Consider the following 19,970-nt stretch of genomic DNA (forward strand, 5'->3'; position numbering starts at 1 on the left):
ACTGCGTCTCGGGCACTGGCCAAGAGGAAGACAGAGCTTAAGGCAGTGTGTGTGTGGTGTGTGTGTGTGTGTGCATGTGCATGCGCTATCTGCCTGGGTGGCTTCCCCTGTGCTCCCTGTGTGGGTCCCTGCCTCAAAGGTGAAAGGGCTCCCCAGTCTTCTAGCCGTTAGGGCTGCTTAGGTGTCTGCAGGCACCTGACTAAGGAGGCAGAGGCATGGCCGCCCTGGCCCATTCCCTGCGTGGGTTCATACTATGTGCAGCTGTGCGTTCCCGGTGGTAGAGTTCATCTGGGGTAGGTGGGGGCTGCGTTCACCTCCCCCTTTGACTCTTGGAGGAAGGCTTCCTTCAGAGCAGGGGGTGGACAGATGTCACACAAAGCTTTCTGCAGCTCAGCTGTCTGTGGCTGCTAGGTGGAAGGGTGGTGGGTAAGGTTGTGCTCCGAGGGGCAGGTGGGAGCTTCAATTTCCTGTGGGGTTGAAGGGGAGGTGGGGGCAGTCATGAGGGGGTGAGGGCAGGGCTGGGGGCTGCCACTTACTGAGGACAGCCACGATGATGATGGTTGCCAGGCTCAGCAGCGCTGCGATGATTGGGACCCCCACCTTTTTGAAGGTCTCCAGGGGAGGAGTTCGGGGTTTGCGCAGGGGGGTGACATCTGTGAGGCAGAGGGACAGAGTCTGCTGTTAGCACTTGGCGTCACCCCACCAAGGCTCACAGCCTACCTGCCCTCTGGCCATGGGGCTGAGCCGCAGAATGCTTTGGGGACAGTTTTGCTTAGGACTGGGGTTTTATTCCTGCAGACTGGGCTTAGCTTTAACAGCTCAAGGTCATCCCCCCTCCTTCGCTTATCCAGGCTTGTCCATCTTTCACCTGTGCCCCCCAGAGGAGCCTCCAGAACAAGATGTTGTCTCTTTGTCTTGACTTAGCCTATTTTGCAATGTTTCACCCTGTCTGGTCTGCCCTGCGTCTGCCTAGGGAGAGGCAAGTACTCATTTATTTTACTATCATTTATCCTCTTTTCTGACTAAACTTTAGTTAAACTGTAAGCTTGAGGAAGGCAGGGACTTCCAACTCATTTCATGCTTAGTAGAGCCCTGATACGTGCTTGCAAATGAGCACATCCTGACGGTCTCCATCTCCAGCTCAACAGATAGTGAGTCCCTAGGATGGTCCTCGTCTTTAAGGAGATGCCAGTTTGGGGGAAGAAGCACGCAAGGACAGAGTTGCCACTATCTCTGGATGCCAGCAAAGCACTTAAATGTGGTGGGGGGCTGGACCAGCTAGGCAGAGGCCTGGTGATCTTGTCTTGTGCCCCAGATATAACATGGGCAGGTGCGTGTTACAGAGGCAGGACTGGCAGTGTTGGTCCACAGAGAGTCTTGAACACTATGCCGGGAATTTGGGTTTTATCATGAAGGCAGTATGGAGCTATGGACAGCTTTGGCAGTAGAAAGATGTGATCATTTTCATATTCAGAAAGGTGAATAATTCACTGGGGAGGAGGTGGATGGAAACAAGTTTGGGGTTAGGGTGACCAGGTAGGAGCCTAGAGGTGCCTAAAACAGAGCTAATAATAACTATATTGTCTATTCATATGGTTATCCAAGGAGATGGTACCAGGGCCAGGATCTGAAAAGTTAAATTCTCAGGAAGTATCTGAGATGTGTCCTCTTGGATCCTCTCTCCTTGCAGGCAGTAAGCTGGGGCGGGTGCCCGGGGCTTCTCCAGGGCGAGCTAGGGCAGGAAGTCTGGCTGCCGTGAGTCCAGGGAGGGTGATAGGTCAGCTCTCTTCTCCTCACCTCCCTGTAGCTTGGTCTGTCACCTTCCTTATGAGGCCTTCCTGACTCCCTTTTGAATGGTAATCTTCCAATGTTACCTGTCCTCCTGCATTTTGAAAAACACTTACCAGCTCTTTACATACTCTGTATTTTACATATTGTATGTATTTTCCATCCCCTCCTGTACGTTTCTGAAATGAAGACTTTGAAGTTAAGGAATTTTTCTTCTTTTTTTCTTCTTGTTTACCTCTGAATCCCAGGTGTCTTCAACAAGTATCTGCCAAGTGAATACATGCATCGCTCTTTGCTTGATCTCTTAAGCGCATCCTTCCCATTTTTGTTCCAGGTCTGGTTTCCTGGCTTGAATGAGGGCTGGTGATAGTCTGTCTTGAGCTCTTTCCTCAGCTCTTTAAGAGTGGAGAATGGCATCCAGCCAGAGACGGGTGCTCAGGAAATGCTGATATCATTGAATCTGTTGAAAGGGAAAGCATCGGACAGTGTCTCCTCAGAAAGAGAGTTGAAGCCTCAGACACAGAACTCAGGCCTGCGGGGCGTGGGCTGGTGTTGCCTGTCCCGAGCAGGCGCCAGGGAACTTCTCAGTCTTAGCAGGTATCTCTTGAAGTTTCCAGCAGTTAGTGTGCAGAGCTCTCCTTTTCCCCGTGACCGTGGACATGGCGACATTCTGTTTATCCCTCCTTTATGCGTGATTTATTTATTGAGCGTCTTCTGCTTGGGACGCGAGGTGGCTTATTTCCTCAGAGGTGCCTCAACTCTTGGGAGCCCCTTGCTAGATTCCCCTGTCCAGGTCCCTATGCCTCCCTGATGTTCTCAGGGAGAACAGCATCAAGAAGGGTAGAGTTTTCTGGGTTTACATTTTATACGTAAAGTTGACAAAGCACCATGAGCTACGACGAGCCTCCTGGCCTGCCACCATTCCTTCCTGCAGCTGGTCCTGCCCACTGCGGCAGGACAGCGCCTCCCAGCACATTGCTGTCATCCGGTCACATCCCCGCCTGAGAACCCTCCATGACTTCTGGATCTAGACCACTTTCTTCTTCATACTTGCAAAGCCACCGTGATCTGGGGCCACGTGGACTTCCCACTTGCCAGTCCTCAGTGCTACACGGACAGTTTCTGCCCTGGTCCTTGCACACCTGCCTTCATTCCTACCTCTGAACCTTTGCTCCTGCTCTTCCCTTCACCACTGAAACCCTCATCACTTCCTTCTGTTTTGTGATAGCTTACTCCGGTGGGGACTTTGTCAGAGCTTGCCTGATCCATGATGCTGTTGTCTCTGATTGTTTGGCATTGATCGCTCCTTCTCGAGCTCCCCCAATGCAGGCATTGGTAGCAAATCTAACTTGGTGGTTCTCAGGGTTATTCAGGTGGTGGAGCCCTTGGATGTCTGGTGTTCTCTGAGGACACGGGGGTCTATCATTCTGTCTAATTCCAGAGTATAAACTAGGCACCATCTTACTTGCAGAAGGTTACATTGTTTGTGATCATTATTAAAGTGGGGTCCTGAAATTGTTGCAGTAAGCGGGAGAGTATGACAGATTCCTTGTGGATCTGTCATACTAATTTGTGCTTTGCTCACTTGTCTTGTGGATCCAGCAGGCTATTGGGAGTGGTTCTCATTGGTTTAACAAAATAGAGTGGGAGGGCAGAAAAAAATCCCTTAAATTTGGGAACGCTTTGTCTCTTAAATTATTCTTCTCCCGTAAATCAGGCAAATACTATCATTTTCTAGTCTACCAGGGAAAATACCTTTGTCCAGCTTGTTCCATGGCAGTAGGTCAGACTGGCAACTCTTTGAGGGCAGGGACTCTGTCTTAACCTGCTGTTTTAGTCCAGCATCTAACCCAGACCCTGGCACGTGGCAGGCATTCACAGAGTTGTTGAATGAATAAGAAAATGAGTAACTGAATGAATGAGTTGGAGGATCACCGCTCTTGGGGTTTTAGGTTTGTTGGTCCTATTTCCTTGGAGACCATGCTTCCTACTTCTAGAATTATCCTGGACCTTAGAGTTGCTTAAAACATTTTTGCTGAATGATGAATGAGTGGGTGGATGGAGATCTTCCATAGTGTTTAGCCCTCAGTGGTGGTGGTGAGGGGGTGTAAGAGGTGGATAGTATTTATTTGGTAACTGACTGAAACTTGGAGGCTGACGTAGACAAGGCAAAGCTGGACCTGAGCTTACCAAGGCTGTTCAGGGGTTGATCGCTGTCAGGATCCTGTAATTGAAGGAAAAACAATCTGTGAGTGGAGAGAGGGAACCTCTCAGGCTGAGGCTGAAGGCTCAGGACAGGCTCTTGGTTCTTATTTGCATCCCCTTCTCCCCGCTGAGTCAAAGTTGGGGGCTCAGTGATACCTCACTGGTTCTCAGTTATATGTCTTTATTACATGGTACAACTAGCTTACTAATTGTAGCAGCTAGTTAGCAATTATGGAAATGATTGGCTGCTGGGTTGTTGTATTGCTGGGTTACTTAGGATGATTCTGCCCTGCTGTCTGTTTTGGTCAACTATTTGCCTACTTTGATAGATTTAATTCTGTAAAAACCTGGACACTTCACAAAAGGAGGTACTTCAATAGTCATTCAGGGCCAAAAGATGCTCAATGTCATGGCTCACCAGGCAAATGCAGATTCACACCACAATGAGATATCTCTGCAGAGACACCAGAAAAACTAAAATTAAAAAGACTGATAATACTAAGTGTTGAAGAGGATGTGGACTATTGGGACTCTTATACACTGTTTTCAGGAGCATAAATCAGTACAGGTACTTTGGATCTGCTAAATCTAACTATGTGACTATTCTAGGATTCTATGGCCCAGGAATTAGCCAGGAGAAATGAGTGCATGTGTCTAGTGAAATATCTGTACAGAGATGTTTGTAGTAACTGCACTCCTAATAGCTACAAATCGGAAAAACCCAAATGTCCATCAATGGTGGAGTAGATAAATAAGTTGTGGTATATTTATATGATGGAATATATTTCAACAACAAACATAACCTATTGCTAAGTGCAGTGACCTATGGACTGCTCTCACAGACATAGCAGTGACAGAAAGAAACTAGATACTAAAGAGTGTACTCTGTGTCTTTCATATATATATAGATTTTAAAAGATGAAATTGACTTCTCGCGATACAAGTCAGAATATTGATTACCACTGGCTGGGGAAGTGGGGCAGTTATTGGAAGCAGCACAATGGAAACTTCTGGAATGCTGGAAAACTTACAGATCTTGATCTAAGTGTTGATTACATGGGGGCACGTATGTTTAATATTCACTGGGGCGTATACTTTAGATTTGAGCACTTTATTAAATACATGTTATACTTAACAGAGCAAACAAAGACAAAACGTTACTAGAGCACTATGGTACTAGAGCATTACGGTTTCTCTAAGTGTACTCTTAGATCACCGTGGACATACATACACGAACACAAGCCTCTGTTCTTCCAGTTACACTGCTGCACGTGTACATTCAGCACACTCACAGCCATATAGGGTCGTACCCAGAAGCCGTGCACACAAGGCTCACATATGAAGTCCATTCACCCCTTTCCTGCAAAGCAGAGGATAGGGGAGGGGACTGCCAAGGCTCATATCTCACTCTTGTGCCTCCCAGAAAGCTCTCTTCTCTTAGCTCCCTTTGCAGTCGCTATAGGAGCTTGATTCCCGGGGCTGGGTGAGCAGCAGGCCTGCCTGGGGTCTGGGTCTCCATCCTAGGACTCGTCTGCTTGCGGTGCTGAGGTCATGACGGTTCCACTGGTAGGTGGAGATGCTGGAGGACTCTGAATGTTTCCACCTGGGAATTTTCCTAGTCCCATTTGGGGGTGATGGGCTTCATCTAACCTCTGGGTGGGTGTCCCAGATTAGGTATGGTTAGCAGCAGTGGGAGAGGGGGATGTCCCTGGATGTTTGTTTCCTTGGCTGAGTGTGGCAGACATAGCCATTGGGAGAGGGAGCTCCTTTCTTTCCTCCCAAACTCTGTAATCTGCTGGAGGGAGGTGCCTGGCTTTGCCCTTTGGTGGCATGAGGCCTTGGGTGGCTGGGAGATGTCGCAAAGGCAGCAGTCTCTGGAGTCTGCAGAGTTGGAATATAGGTTCTGCGTCTCAGTTGTGAGTCTTGGGTGTGAGATAGTTAAGCTCTCTGAGCTTCATGTTCCCCCTCTGTAAAGTGGGGAAGGTGGCACTGGCTTCAAAGTGCTACCATGAGGTTTAGGTGAGCTATGTAGTGGGACGGCCTGGCTCACACAGGCGCACTGCACTCCCTGCGCTCCCAGGGTCTTCCAGCATTTGCTGCAGAACTTTCCCACTGGGCAGTCATCCTTGTTTCTTGTAGCGTTTGCACCTTCAGAGTTTTGCGTTGGGCTCGTACCCAGGAAAGACCAGAGAGATGTTGTTAAATGGAACTGGACTCTGGGCTCTGCCCTGTGGGTCATTCCTAGACCCCTGTCCTCTGCCATCTCCAGGGCCTGGAGGGGGTACTGTTTCCAGGGTAAAGATGAGAACAAGTCCTACAACACTGCATTGCTGTGGCTGCCACGTTGGGTAATAATAGTTATCAATAGTACTTAATCTACCTACAATCACTGTGTAAGAGTTTACCAAATTCTTTTGTCTGACTCGGTCAGGTTCAGGGTTGAAAAGGATCCCAATTGTCTGATAACCAGTAGGGGTGGCTTTAAGTAATTAAGTATTCAGTGAACTATTTGACAAGGCCCTGCTCTGGGAGCTGTGCATTCAAAGACAAATACTAAGTGCAGTAGGATGGCAGAGTTGCCCAGACAGGCCAGGCCAGGCCAGGCCCTGCCCTCACCTCTGGCAGCTGGGGAGTGGGGGAAGGAGGGAAAGGTGTGAGCAGATAAAGCTGGAGTGATGAGTGCCATGTAGAGCGAAGCGGCGATGGGAGCCAGTGCCTGGTGGATACTTAGAGCTGGAGGCTTAGGGAAGGGGCCAGGGTGGTTAGATCTTGGCCTGTAGGCTGAGATCTGAATGCCGGGGGGGGGGGGGGGGGGAGAAAACCTGATGTTGGAGGGACAGAATAAAGACCAGCAAAGACAGGAGGAAGGAGAAGAAGGCTGGAAGGTCTAAGCAGCAGGGCTCACCAACTGACTGGATGCTCTTGGGTTTCAGGGAGCAGGTAGGAGGGTATTTGCTGAGGGGCGAAGGCTGCGAGAGGGGCAGGTTGGAGGGGTGTCAGGAACAGCCACTGAGTGGCCCTTGCCCAGCAATTCATTCTTTCTCGCTGACTCTGCTTGTGCTCACATGCCTGCATTAGTTGAGGTAGGTAGGGCAAGTCTCTTGTTTATTATTAATTCAACAAATATTGACTGTATGCTTTTGATGGGCCTGGCGTGATGCTGGAGACTGAGACACAGAGGGAACAAAAGAGGCTTACAGCCCGCACTTTCTTGATTTCTCATCTGTGAACAGGAGTGACCTCAGTACCCCTTTAGCTAATTAATATGTTTTTGATTGTGATCCACTGAACAGGGCTTACACAGAAAACATCCCACACCTTTTTGAAAACAGAGAAAATAAACTACATCAAAACTACAAGCTACAATGACAGAGACTTTGACAAATTGGTAATTCATCATCCCTGGTGTCTCCTACAAGACCTGGCCCAGAGTGGGTATTTATTTATTTTAAAAAAGATTTTATTTGATTGAGAGAGAGAGAGAAAGAGAGAGAGAGAGAGAGAGAACATGAGCATGAGTGGGGGGAGCAGCAAGGGAGAGGGAGAAGCAGGCTCCCCGCTGAGCACAGAGCCTGGTGCAGGGCTCAATCCCAGGACCCTGAGATTATGACCTGAGCTGAAGTCAGACGCTTAACTGACTGAGCCACCCAGGTGTCCCCAGAGTAGGTATTTAATATTTGTTGAGTGAAAGAATTAAGGAAAATGTCTTGGTTTCAGGGCTCAGTCCCAGGCTGACTCGTACATTCATTCACACATTGGAATATTAGGGTTTTTTATTCCACACATTGGAATATTATGCTGCAGTCAAAACAAATGAGCTACGGCACCACAAAATCCCATGGATGACATTAGTAATTTAACATTAAAGTAAAAAGCAAATCCCTGGAAGATTACATGTAACACAGAATTTTTTCCATAAGGAACTAGGAAATGATAAACATGGGGTTTAAGTTGAGGCTTATTTTCCAGGGGGTTTCTAGCACATTTCCTGGTCTGGCAAAGATGTAGAATCAATATTTGTTGAATTCCTAAACCTGAGAGACTTGCCCACACCCTCAGTAGGACTGGGGCTGTGGGGTGTGGGTGGGAGGGCAGGAGATCGCCTGGTTAGAGGCAGCGCTTGTTTGGGGTGCTGAAATAGGAAGGCTGACTACATTGTTAAAGCCCCAGCTAGAGAGATACAAGGGGGCCCTGCGTGGGCCAACAGAGGAAAATGTCATGAATCCAGGATTATGATTCATCCAGTAGTGTGCCCCTGAGATTCAAAGAGAAAAAAAAGCAGTCTCCTGGCTGTGCTGAGGGGTCCAAGGAGTCAAGCTCTTGTCCCCCATCCTCCCGTGCTCTACTTTGACTCTCATGTTGCCTGAGTTCTTCGTCAAGTGGCCTGCTCCTTGGCTTTCTTGACGCCTTTCTGACAAATATCTCCAACACAGTGAGATTAGACATGATGGGTTGCCAAACTTCTGGGAAGAGGAGCTGTGGAAGGTCACAAGCCTCCAGGGTCATGGGCAGGGAGGGTGGGTACATTGAGGTTTATGAGCAGGGACTGGGGAATATTCGTATCAGTTACCTTCCTGAGCAGGGTGGGGACGGAAATGCATAGCAGCTGTGTTGCCTTTCAGCCCAGAATTCATCCCGAGTCAGGGCTGGGAGTGGGGAGAGATGGGGCTGAGAGATGAGGTAAGAATCTTACCAGATAATGTTCAGGAACCTGGCCCATCCCCCATCCCTGGGTGAGTTCATGCCATGATCATGGGAGGCAAAGGGTCTCTGGGGACCATTCCAAGCAACTTCCTAGTTTCCTAGACCAGGGAAATTCTTAGCCCTAGAGTTGTGGAGGGAAGGCACTTGAGAGACCACGAAACACCCACTGTGTGCCTCCTGTTTTGTTGGAGGTGTCTCAGTGTATCCCCAACTTGAACTCTGCCCCTGGCCACAGCTGCCACAGCCCAAGCCTAGCCCAGGCCCAGCCAAGGCACCAGGCTTTCCTGTGTTGTTGGGTTGCTGGCTGGGTCAGGCCTGTCTGCTGTGTTGATTCAGTCAAGCTGTGGGGCCCTGACTCATGGGCCCAGCCCAATTCCTGTCTGACCTAGGGGTTCATCTGGGAAGGAAGCTCCTGGATTACAATAGGAGGACAAAATGCTAGGCCCCCAGAGCCCAGAAGGGCCCAGCTGGAGGAGGAAGTTAGAAGGTAGGTGTTAGAAGGCTAAAAATCACCTAGTGATGGCTGGTCTCACTTAGAGAATTATCTTTCCCTGCTTTTCATTCAGTTGCTGGTCACAGAAAGACATTAATCTGAGACTCATGTGTAGAGGCTGAACAATTAACTACTGCATTTGGGGATGAGTACAGAGCTTACAATATTTTGCACAAATGCTGTCCCATTTAATCTTCAGAACTACCCAGAGAAATTATCCCCATTTTCTAGAAGAGAAGACCAACCCTCATGTAGATTTAGTGGCCTTAGAGCAAGTTAGGAACAGAGCCAGCTCTTGGGAGTGAGGGTTTTGGACTCTGTGGACTATTGTTTTCATTCCCTTCCAGTACCCTCCCCATTGATATACAAAGATTACCCCCAGCATCTCCCCAGCCCTCCCTAGATCCCCAGGCAAACCCATCTCTGCCTGGTTCTTAGCTCTGCCAAGTCTTCCATCAGCAAGGGTAAGCACACCCTCCCAGAGTCTGTCTGGGGAAGGGCTTGTGGCTGTCCTGGGCCCAGCAGGGCCTTCACTGTTATTAGCATCCCTCCTTCCTCTTCAGCTCTTCTTCCTCCTCTGTTTATTTACCCTCAGGTCCTGGTATTTCAGATTTTGGAGAATCCTGGTTGGGTTTAGAGCTAGCTCATGGGGGATGAACCCAGGCCCTGGGCAGCTCTTATTTTAAAATGAGGATGAGCATTAATTTGCTGCAGAGAAGACACAAAGAACCAGCCTGGGGAGTATAAGTTCTCATATTGCCTTGTCTTTTGACTTGCTTGGTGCCTCTGGGCACACGCCTCAACCTTTCTGAATTTCGGGGTCCCTAGGGTAATTGGAAACTCTCAGAGATGGTAAAGCAGATAAGAAGGTTAATAACCATGTGTTGAAACAGGCAGGTGCTTCACCAGGCTCGTAATGAGACAAAGAAGACGTGGTAGCTCACAGAGGCCACCAGAACAGAAAGCCTAGCAAGTTCCTTTGTCTGTTTTCCTTTCCAAGCTGCCTGCCCCTGGGTCTTATTTTTCTCTTCCTCTCTGCACTGCTGTCTCTGAGCTTCCTTGTTCTGGAAAGAACTCGGGGCAGAGCTCGGATGACTGGGGTGCCAAGGAAGGGAGAAAAGCGGAGGCTCGGAGGAAAGGGGCTTTCTGGCTCTGCTCTGGTGTGCGGCAGTTTTGGGCTCCTATGGGGGCTTCCCATGGTCCCTCAGGGAAAACCTAGAGGCAGAAATGCTGCTGTTGCTGGGTGATGGGACAAACAAGTCCTTGGTGGCAGCTAGGTGGCAGCTAGGTTACCTAGGCTAGGGACACAGCACGGGGGAAACCCAGGGGAGTGGGTGGGGAAGTTCTTTGATGATCCAGGAGACCCAGAGACTGCTCCTAGTCGGGAGGGCTGGGCCGCTGGCAGGCTCAGGTGCTTAGGGGCGGCTCTGAAGGGGCCTCTCACTGCTCTCTGACCCTGACCCTGACCCTAACCCTGACCCTGCACTCCACTCCGACCCAACAGCAGGTGGCTGTGCGCTCTCCACCTGCAGGGGCGGGCAGGACAGTTGGATGCCTTTACCAGGCTGGGGCAGGTGTCTCCTGTCTTGGGTGCTTCAGCCATGACAGGTAAGGCGAGGAGAGGGGCTGTGAGGGCGCGGTGATTGTGAGTCAGCAGAGGGACAGGTAGGAGTTTCCCTAAAATGGGCCTGGCCCTGAGTACATGGAAAGATCTTGGAAATGGCACATCATGCTGGCTCTCAGGGGTCCTCTGAACGAGTAGCCTGTCTCCAGACACATTCCCCTGCCCAGGCCATGCACAGGTGGGTGTCCCAGCTCTCACATGCCAGGGCCTCCGCGGACGTTGCCTGGCGCAAGGCGTCCTAGCAGCGCGTTTTCCTTCAGGACTGACCTCGAAACCTTCTGAGCCACAGAGGTGCTGACTTGTTGGCAGTTTGAGCTGAACACCTCAACCCCCATTGTAGTGCACAGTGGCTCCAGGGCAGGGCCTGGGGCAGCCAGTCAGGTGGCCTGCCACTGTCCCGCTGTCAGCCTGCTGGTGGGTTGCCCTCCGCTAAGGGTCAGGTTTTGTGTCTAGGCACAGTTCCCCACTCCAGGTAGAGCCGTGGGAGGGGGTATGGGTGTAACTATTCCTGTTCCACAAAAGGGGAAGCTGAGGCACAGAGTCACCGTGCTTTCTCTCTCCAGGTCACATGGCAAGCCCAGGTGAAGGGCAGGAGTGAGGTATTGGTGCATGGCGGTGGGGTTGAGTTGAACTTGCCTCCGGGTAATGCTGCTGTTACCTGTAACTCGTACAAAGCCCTCAGACGTCCTTCTCTTGGTGCCCAGGGGAAGGAAGACCGTTCTCTGCAGCCTGAGTTCTCCACAATTCTACTTCTCTCAACTTTCTGCTCTGGGGTAGGGGTTGGTGAAGCCCCCTCCCTCCCAGGAGTGTCTGTTGGAAAGGAAGACGTGTCCCCCATCTCTTTTGCACAGCTGAGGGTGGCATGTGGGCAGTGGCTGAAGGGGACACGAGAGAGCCATCGGGAGTCAGGCCCCTTGGACCAAAGGTGACCTGCAGGGGTTTGCCTGACAGGCACTCTCCGGGGTTTGCTTTTAGGAGGGGCTGCTGGATCTTAAAGCTTGGGGAGAGGGGAGTGTTCTCTAAATGCTGCAATTTACCTGAATGAAAGAGCTTCCACCCAAGGCATGGCCTGATGTTTATGAAAGAATCCTAGTTTGTTCTGCCTTCGAAAAATCATGCTCTCTTCTGCTTGTTCTGATCTGTCCTTTACACTTTGAGGGAAATGGTGTGGAAGGAAGAGGGCTCTGGCGTTCTAAAGTGGAACTCTAGTATACCTGCTGAGACAGTGATTTGGGCAAATCACTGGGCATCTCTGGGACCCTGAGATGTTTCTGCCTTTGGAAGGGGGTGTGACAAGTTCATGATAAAACTGGAGAGTGAGAAAGGTTCTGGGAGGGGCTCCAGCTGCCAGTAACCACGTGCCTTTTCAAGGCCACAGGAGCCCTGTGTGGTTCTCTCCTGGTTTTACAGATTTGTTCATGGTCCCCCTCAGATGGTTTTCACATTTCAAGGGGTCTCAGCTGTGCTGCTCAGACAAGGGTGGCCCCATCCCTGTTCCTTCTGAGCTTTACATTAGGAGCTCTGGCCTGAATTCTGCTCTGCCCCTTATGAGCCATATGTTTCTAGGTAAGTGACTTAGTTTTGTCATCTGTAAAATGGGTAGAGTGTGATCTGCCTCCTGTGGTTGTGAGTATGGATGATCTAGATGACACACATGGTGTATCTGACTCAGGGCTTGGCGTACGGAGGAGTTGAGGACCTGAACATTCAAACAATTGTGCCCTCAGTTCCAGTTACCCCGGAGGGCTAGGGAGCAGAACAGCACACGGCGTTTGAGGCGGGTGTGCCTGGCAGTGTTGTTCAGGGGCAGGACTGAGTGTTCTCACTTGCTCCGGATGCTCCCGGGGAAGCAGCCTCTGGGGGCCCAGCTTGGCTATCATAGCAAAGAGCTGCCATCTCCTGGCAAACGTCCTCAGTGACTCCTGGGTCTCTCATCTGAACTCCAAACTCGGGATCCCTTAAGAAGTGCTGCCACCGTGCCCAGCGGCTCCTCTGCACCTAGTGCTGGCCAGTGACATCACTGATGCTCCCTTGTGCCACTTTCCTGCCCACCCAATAACTCCGTGAGGCCACATGAGGGCTTCCTCTCTGGGCTGCGGTTGGCTAGAGGAGGCTGTGGACGGAGCACAGGCCTCAGGCCAGGTGTTCAACGGCTGGGAGCCTCTATTTCCTGTGTGGTATGTGTGTGTGTGTGTGTGAGAGAGAGAGAGAGAGAGAGATACGATTGATTGATTCCAAGTCTTCTTAATGAGACCAGAATATGCATATCCTCTAGCACATTGCCTGGTATACAGTAAGAATGCCCTAATGCCAATAATAAAAACAACAACAATAATAAGACTATCTAATCCATTTGGTGAAGCCCTGTTCTGGGGCTTGGTTATACAGCAGTGAGTGAAAAAGACAAAGGCCTTGTGCCCATGAAGCATATATGTTACTATTTCTTATTAGTAATTAGTAACTATTACCATAGAACCTAGTAAGTGCTTGGCATAGCACAAACTCACAAATCCTTTCTTATCTGTGGGAAGAGCCTGGCAGAGAGCCTTGCACATGCTTACCAGGCATTGCACAGATGGCCGTTGGTGTGATTTCCTGGGGCCAGGGCCCTGTCCTCAGGAGGGAATTGGGCCCTGGAGCACTCTGGGCTGAGAGGGACCAGGGCAGTTAGGGGTCCTGAGATGATGTCACCTGACCTCTGCAACCTCTCTATGAACAAGTGGAGGAGGCTACAGGCCAGAGAAGCAAAGACCTTTGGTAGTACAAATGTGGTCCTTTAAAATGGGTAGGGGCATCTCAAGGATGCAGCCAAAGGGTTGCTCAGGATCAGTAGGGGACATTACAGAAAGACTTGTCTGTCTATCTGTCTGTCTTTCTCTCTTTCTCTTTCTCAGTTAGGGAAGATCATCTAAGCAACAGAAGGTGTGTGAGTAGAACTGGACAGTGTAGCTGTCCCTGATAGACCAGGACAAGGCCAGAGAAGGGGTATCCCTTCTGGCATCCCAGGGGACTTGGTGGAGACCTTTGAGGTCGCTACAAGAGGATGGAAGCATGACAGGAGTGGGTGGGGGTCCCAGGCTCTTTTCCACATGGGTGTTCTATGTTAGGTTTCAATGGTCAGTGGGCTATGAGGCTAAAACAGTTTTGGGGAAAATACCGACTCCTTTGAGAAGACCTCTAAGGTCCTTTCCTGAGGGTCTGTGACTTGGAAGAGCTTGTTTGTTGTTAGCCTGGAGCGTCTGTTGCCCCCTCCCACAGAGGAGACTAGTCCTAGGCCTCATTTAGTTATTATTTCCTCCTTCTAAATCAATTTTCTATCCTTAATGATCTCATGGCAACTTGGGTTGTTTCCCTAAGCAGCCCTGGGTATGAAACTTCCTTCGTCTTCTTGAGAAAGTCTAAGTTAATTCTGCCCACTGGTTTTTCTTGTCTGTGTGTTCACTTCCTCCTCATGACCTTTGGTAGGCTAGTGAGGGATGAAGTCTCTTGGAAGAAAGGACATCATCTTTCCTCCACTTGGCTGTGTCAGCTGTACAGTCTTCATTCAACGCACACTTTATATTATAAAGTGGATCAGCTTCTATGTAGGGAGATGGTTCTATAGTTACTAGTGCAAGTTCAGTTTCAAGGTCTAGTTTCCAGTTGAGGTCTATGGGGTCACATCTTGGTGGAGGAGGAGGGCATAATGGAAACTCTGGGCACTTGATACTGAAGTCCCAGAGCTTAGAGCTCCTGTCTTGACTCTTGGCAGAATGATCCTTTCAAGTCCTCAACCTCTTGAGTCATGGGATTTCCTCATCTGTAGAATGAGGAGCATGATGTCTCCAGGAGTTGGTATAAGATTCAGGGAGATTCTGGTTGTGAATGTGCTTCTCAAGCTGCAAAATGCTGCATTTGCTGCATTCAGGTAGGGACGAGATGTTGCTGTTGTCATTCTCTTTAGACCACTGGGGAGTTGTACCCACCAGGAGAGATGCTTCCAACAGCCTGGCTGTGCCTGCCTCCCTGGGGATCCAAAATAGGAATGGAGGCCCCAGTGTCAGGGTGGGAAAGGGACGGAGGTGAGGAGGGGTGACCTCAGCTGCGTTACCCTCTCTGTGTGGACCTCCGTGGGGCAGCAAGTGGCCTGCCCTGCGTGGGGTGGGGGAAGCTCTGTTCCGTCTGGGAGTACATGGAACTGAGAGCTCTGATTGTGCATATTCTTCTCTGAATCTTCAGGCCTCTTCCCAATGCCTAGCATGCAGTTTATGCTTAAGGAACACATGCTGAATGAGTGAGCGTATATTATAAAGGAGGAAATTGAGATCACAGGAAATGCCTGGAGCTATGGTGGGCTTGGCCAGACGGGTGTGCAGGACATGTTGTGATGGGAGACTGCTGATATGCTGGGCACGTGCCACCTGTCTCTTGCCCTCTTCCTCAAGTGTTCCATTCACCCACTACCCTAGGAGAGTTTCTGGTTGAATGTGGATTATGCCGGGGAGCTGGCAGCTGCTTCGGGAGGGAGTGGTAGGGAAGGGGTGTTGAGCCCTGTTTTGAGCTCTGCTTTGAGCCCTGTTTTGGTTTTGAGCCCTGTTTACCAATTTCTCTGCTGCAATTGTGATTGTCAGAGTTGTAGGCTGGGAGGTGGAGGGAAGCACGTACCAGGGGGATTGCCACATTTGTTCTGCTCAGTCTCTCTCTCTCCTCCCTGGGGCTTTCAGGCAGGCTCAGGCCTATCCCTCTCTCACCCCACCTTGGTAACAACTCTGCTAGAATTTGGGATCTTTTCCAATTGGACTTGGCTAACTTTGTTATCAGTGTCAGATAAATCAGCTGGTTGTGGGAATTCAGTCTTTCATCATTTATTTGTTGTTTGCTCACAAATATTTATTCTGTGCTTGCTGTGTGCCAGGCCCTGTGCTAGGTTTAGGGCCAACAGGTGGACAAGACCCAGTCCTTGAGGAGCTCACCATCTGGCAGCAACAGATTTAGACAGAACTGTAGCAGACAAATGCAGTTTAGGTTGTGGGGTGGGGTTCACTATCTTGGGGAACGGCTCGTGGGAATTTGAGGGGTTTTTCTGAGTAGATGTTTTCATCTGGTCAATAGGGAAGGCTGGGGGAAATGCTGGGAAATCTGAAATGCAGATTCTCAGGCCTGAGAGCATGTGTCTCCTGCCTTCCCAGGCTGGAACATTTTTCCAGGGTTCCTGAGTCCTGTTTTTGTCTCTTTCCCCACCGTCCCCCTTACTACATCCCTACCCCTTCCCCCGCCCTTGGAATCAGCTCCTCCTCAGATGCTCTTAGGCTGTGTCAAAGAGCCAGGCTAGGGCGTGCAGGGTGGTTGCTGCCCGCGACTGCTCGCCTTCATAGCCATACACCAGGAAGGCTGGAGGGAGAGAGGCCAGGGCCATGGAGGAGACCTGAGTTCTAGACACTACTCCCTGTCAGGAGCTGGGCCTGGGCTCTCTCCAAAGGCTGCAGGGGAGGGGCCCTGGGAGGTGGAAGAGGGTCTGGGGGACGTACTTCCACATTCACATCTGCTGTTCACTCTGTCCAGAACAGGCCCTTCTCCCCACCCTCTGGGCTGCTGCAGCCCAGGCTCCCCTGATCCCTGACAAGGCCATGTCCCTGCCCCAGCTCTCACAACTCCTGGTGTGTTTCATCACACCACGTGTGTCAGTAGTTAACCGTGAGTTTGTGTGACTGTCCCTTCCTGCCCTCCACCCCTCTGGACTCTGAACTCCATGAGGGCAGGACTCGCATCTGCTTTCTCTTCCCTGTGAGGCTAGAGCCAGCACAGAGGAGGCCTGTGGCCCATGCTGTGGGATGAATGAATGGATGGAGCTAGATGCTTGCTGCTCTGTCTGGCAGGGAAGGGTGGCCTGTACCAACTTCTGGACATGGTTCCACCTGGAGTGTGAGACTCCGGCAACCGCTGGAACACCTTCCCTTGGACACTGTCCAGGCTCCACTGAGCTCTGTGGCTTGGCGGGGACCCGGAACCCAAGCTGGATGTCGGGGCCTGTGTGACTGCCCTGGGGGATCCAGCCCTCAGCTGTGTTCCTCTCTGCCACTGGTGCTCACCGCTCCAGCCACAGTGCCTCCCAGTCCCCCACACTGTCACTCTTACTGTTCAATGCTGTCCCTCTGCCTGGGATACCCTTCCTGCCATCTCTGCCCAGAGAGAGCCTGCTCATCCTTCAAGGTCCAGTGCAAAGTCCTCTTTCTTCTGGGATAGCTTCCTGACTGCCCTTGAGAGAATTCCCTGCCTTCTCTGCTCCAGGGGTATCTTGCAGTCCTCCCTGGGATTAGACTTGCCACATTCTCTCACCATCCTTTGCTTAAGGAACTATCCTCCTTCTGGATTTTGGGAAGCTACAGGGCAGAAAGTAGGCAATGTGCCCCTTTGCCCCCCTTCGCCCCCCTTCCTGCCTGGTGGCTGGACAGTTATAGGGGCTGATTCAATGGTTAGGTGGATGGAACTACTTTGGGGGTCACAGCATCAAGCCCCTTGCCCAGATAGTGAGGGGATAAGGGGAGCAGGCAGGGACCTAGCCCTTGCCTATCTTGCCTTCTAGGATCTTTCCAAAGCCCAGTGGCTGCTGACTCTGTCTGAGGTGGGCCTGTCCGTGCTCCCAGAACCCCCACTGCCACAGGTGGGCGTGCTAGACCTGCTATGTTCCTGAACCCAGCCAAGCCTAGCAGCCCCCTTGGGCTGAACCAGCTGGCAAGGAAAGGGGGAGAGGGTAAGGAGGACCTTTTTCCTTGGGAGCATCTGGGCCAGAACTGACCTCAGGTGTTTAACACTCTGCTCTGGTGGCTTCTGGTATATTTGGAGCATCATGTGCAGTAAGGAGTCAAAACCAGGATAGGGAGGCTTCCCTCTGGGGCTCAGCTGCAGCCGAGATCACAAGGGAACTATTCTCCTTGGGGACAGAGCTTAGGCTCAGACCTCTGCCCAGGGCCTTCCTCAGCTCCTGCTTTCTGTGGGCCCACCCAGTCATGCCCAATTCTCAAGAGAGAGCCACTGCTATGAGGTAGCAACCGTGCAAGATCAGCGTCTGTCCAGGGCGGGGCCGGCAGGGGTGAGAGGAGGCAGGGAGGGGTAAGAGAAGGGAGGGCCGGGCCTGGGCATGAGTTGTTTCACTGCTCCCCAGGGCTGGGAGCTAGGCTTGTCCCAGCCTTATGAGAGGGAGTGACTGGGTTATTAGGCACAGGTGGCTTAATGGCTAGCTTAGGGGCCAGAAGTTCCCTGTTCCTACCTGGGATCTGGGCCATGCCGCTACCTTGCCTCGGGGGCCTCAGGCCTGGCCCCCTGCACAGTGTGCCCTCCTGCCCTGCCTCCTTCCCTGGCTGGTGAAGCTCTGTGTTGGCCTTGCCACCCACAGGTCCTTTCCTGGAGTGGATTCCTCTCGAGTCCCATGTCCTTGCATTTGTATGGGGGCTATTCTCACATTGTTAGCCCAGTCTTTCTGCCAACTGTGTGTGTGCACAGGGTTGGCATGGATAATGTTTCCATTTTACAGAGGAAGAAAATGAAGTCTCAGGAAGAGCAAAGTCTCTTAAGGGAGCTCAAAAGGAAGCTGGCCATTTTACCTTCTGATTCTGTAGTTTGTGCTCTAGTTAACGGCCCCAGAAACTGCCTCCTGCTGTGTCAATGCCTCAGGAGACACCCAGGTCTCCTTGGTGCCACCAACAAGTGGCTCACAGCCACGAAGGCAGGTGGGGACTGCTTCCTCTTCTCTCCTGAGAGCCCAGCAAGATGGAGCTTCTCTGCACACAGGCTCGGCTTCTAGGTGCTTCCTTGGATGGGGATGGGGGAAGCTGGCACTTTGGTCCTGGCTAAGTTACAGAATAGCCGGCAAGCCCTTCCCCTTCCTGACCCTCAGCTACCCCAGCACTGGGGCTAGAGTTTTGCCAGCCTTTTCAGGGGAGTGTCATGGGAAGTGCTCAGGCAGGGAGTCAGGAGACCACCACATGTGGGACCTCATCCCACCACCTCTGTTCCCCTTGGACAGAAAGCTTCCCTTCCTTTTCCTTCCCTCCCCTGTCATTTTTGTGTTGGTCTTTTGGCAGCTGCAGCATCTTCGCCAGGAATCAGAGAAGGAAGATTCTCCGAGTTGCACTTCAGACCTGGACCTTATTTCTTCCCCTCCCTGTCCTCAGGTGTCCTCGAAAGATATGGTTGATTCTCTTTGTCCCAACTCAGTGAAGAAGCTCTAGGTGTTCAGAGGAGGAGGATACAGGGCACGGCCCAGAAGGAAACCAAGTGGGTGTCCACAGACACCTTGGATTGCTTTGAGGCAGCTGTCCATTGTTTGCTTTAAGAAGAAAAGGAGTCCGTTTCCCCAAGGAGGTGGCAGAGAGCCATCATGACAGCCCCTTGCCCTTAGCAAAATAGTGCCAGCCTCCAGACAACAGATTAGGAGACCTTGGACAAAAGAGCAGGCAGGATTTAGGAGGGTAGTCAGAGAGGGGAGGCCTGGTCTCTATGTCCCAGCTTCCTTGGTGCTGTGGCAGGGGCTTTTGGCCAAGGGAGGAGGAGGAGGGCAGGTGGGTACTGAGATAGGTAAGGGCCGGAATGTGGGGGTGATGCGGTATGACCTCTTTTTTTAATTGGGAAGGTGTTACAAAATTCTCAGGCTGCTGGAAGGGCCCTTTATGGGAGACTTGCCCTCCCCCAAAATTCAGACAGAGGGCCCCCACACTCACCATGTTGGCTCTGTGATCTTCCAGATTTCTCTCTGGGCGGGAACTGAGGTGGGTGGCCCGTCAGGACGTGGGCCTCCTTGGATCGGGCCCTGGCTGGCCAGCAGGTCAGAGGCCCTGGGGCAGCTCTGGCTAGAAGAGGCCTTGGTCCCACATGCCCGGTATCCGTCTCCCCTTAGCACCCTAGCCGCCTCCGCTGCTGTATTCCAGGAGTGATTTGGGGACAGCGGGGCCAGTTGATTAAAACAACCACACGGGTGAAGTTGCCAAACTGGAATGATGATGCATCTTGTAACCTGACACCTGTCCTAGGGGCTGGCACACACCTGGAGTCATTCATGGCCCTTTGGCCTCAGAACAGGGGACACGCCTAAGATGTTGCAAAAGCAACCTTCCCGCCTGAATGACTCCCACCCAGCCCAAGACAGCAGGAGGCTCCTTTTTTCTATCTCCTTGCTGTGGG

General features: G+C 51.4%; 1 protein-coding gene across 1 annotated transcript in view; it reads right to left on the reverse strand.

Moving 5' to 3' along the window:
• Nucleotides 1–19,700, reverse strand: part of TMPRSS4 (transmembrane serine protease 4) — a 32,909-nt gene extending 13,209 nt beyond the window's left edge. Inside the window, exons 1-3 of the mRNA XM_059392633.1 lie at nt 19,511–19,700; nt 3,979–4,012; nt 537–653 (exon numbers count right to left, since the gene is read on the reverse strand). Coding sequence (XP_059248616.1) covers nt 537–653; nt 3,979–4,012; nt 19,511–19,513 — 154 coding nt within the window. The 5' untranslated portion in view covers nt 19,514–19,700. The remainder of the gene's footprint in view (nt 1–536; nt 654–3,978; nt 4,013–19,510) is intronic.
• Between the last annotated feature and the right edge of the window lie 270 nt (nt 19,701–19,970).

Source organism: Mustela nigripes, chromosome 1 (assembly GCF_022355385.1).
Source record: "Mustela nigripes isolate SB6536 chromosome 1, MUSNIG.SB6536, whole genome shotgun sequence".
NCBI classification, from domain to species: domain Eukaryota; kingdom Metazoa; phylum Chordata; class Mammalia; order Carnivora; family Mustelidae; genus Mustela; species Mustela nigripes.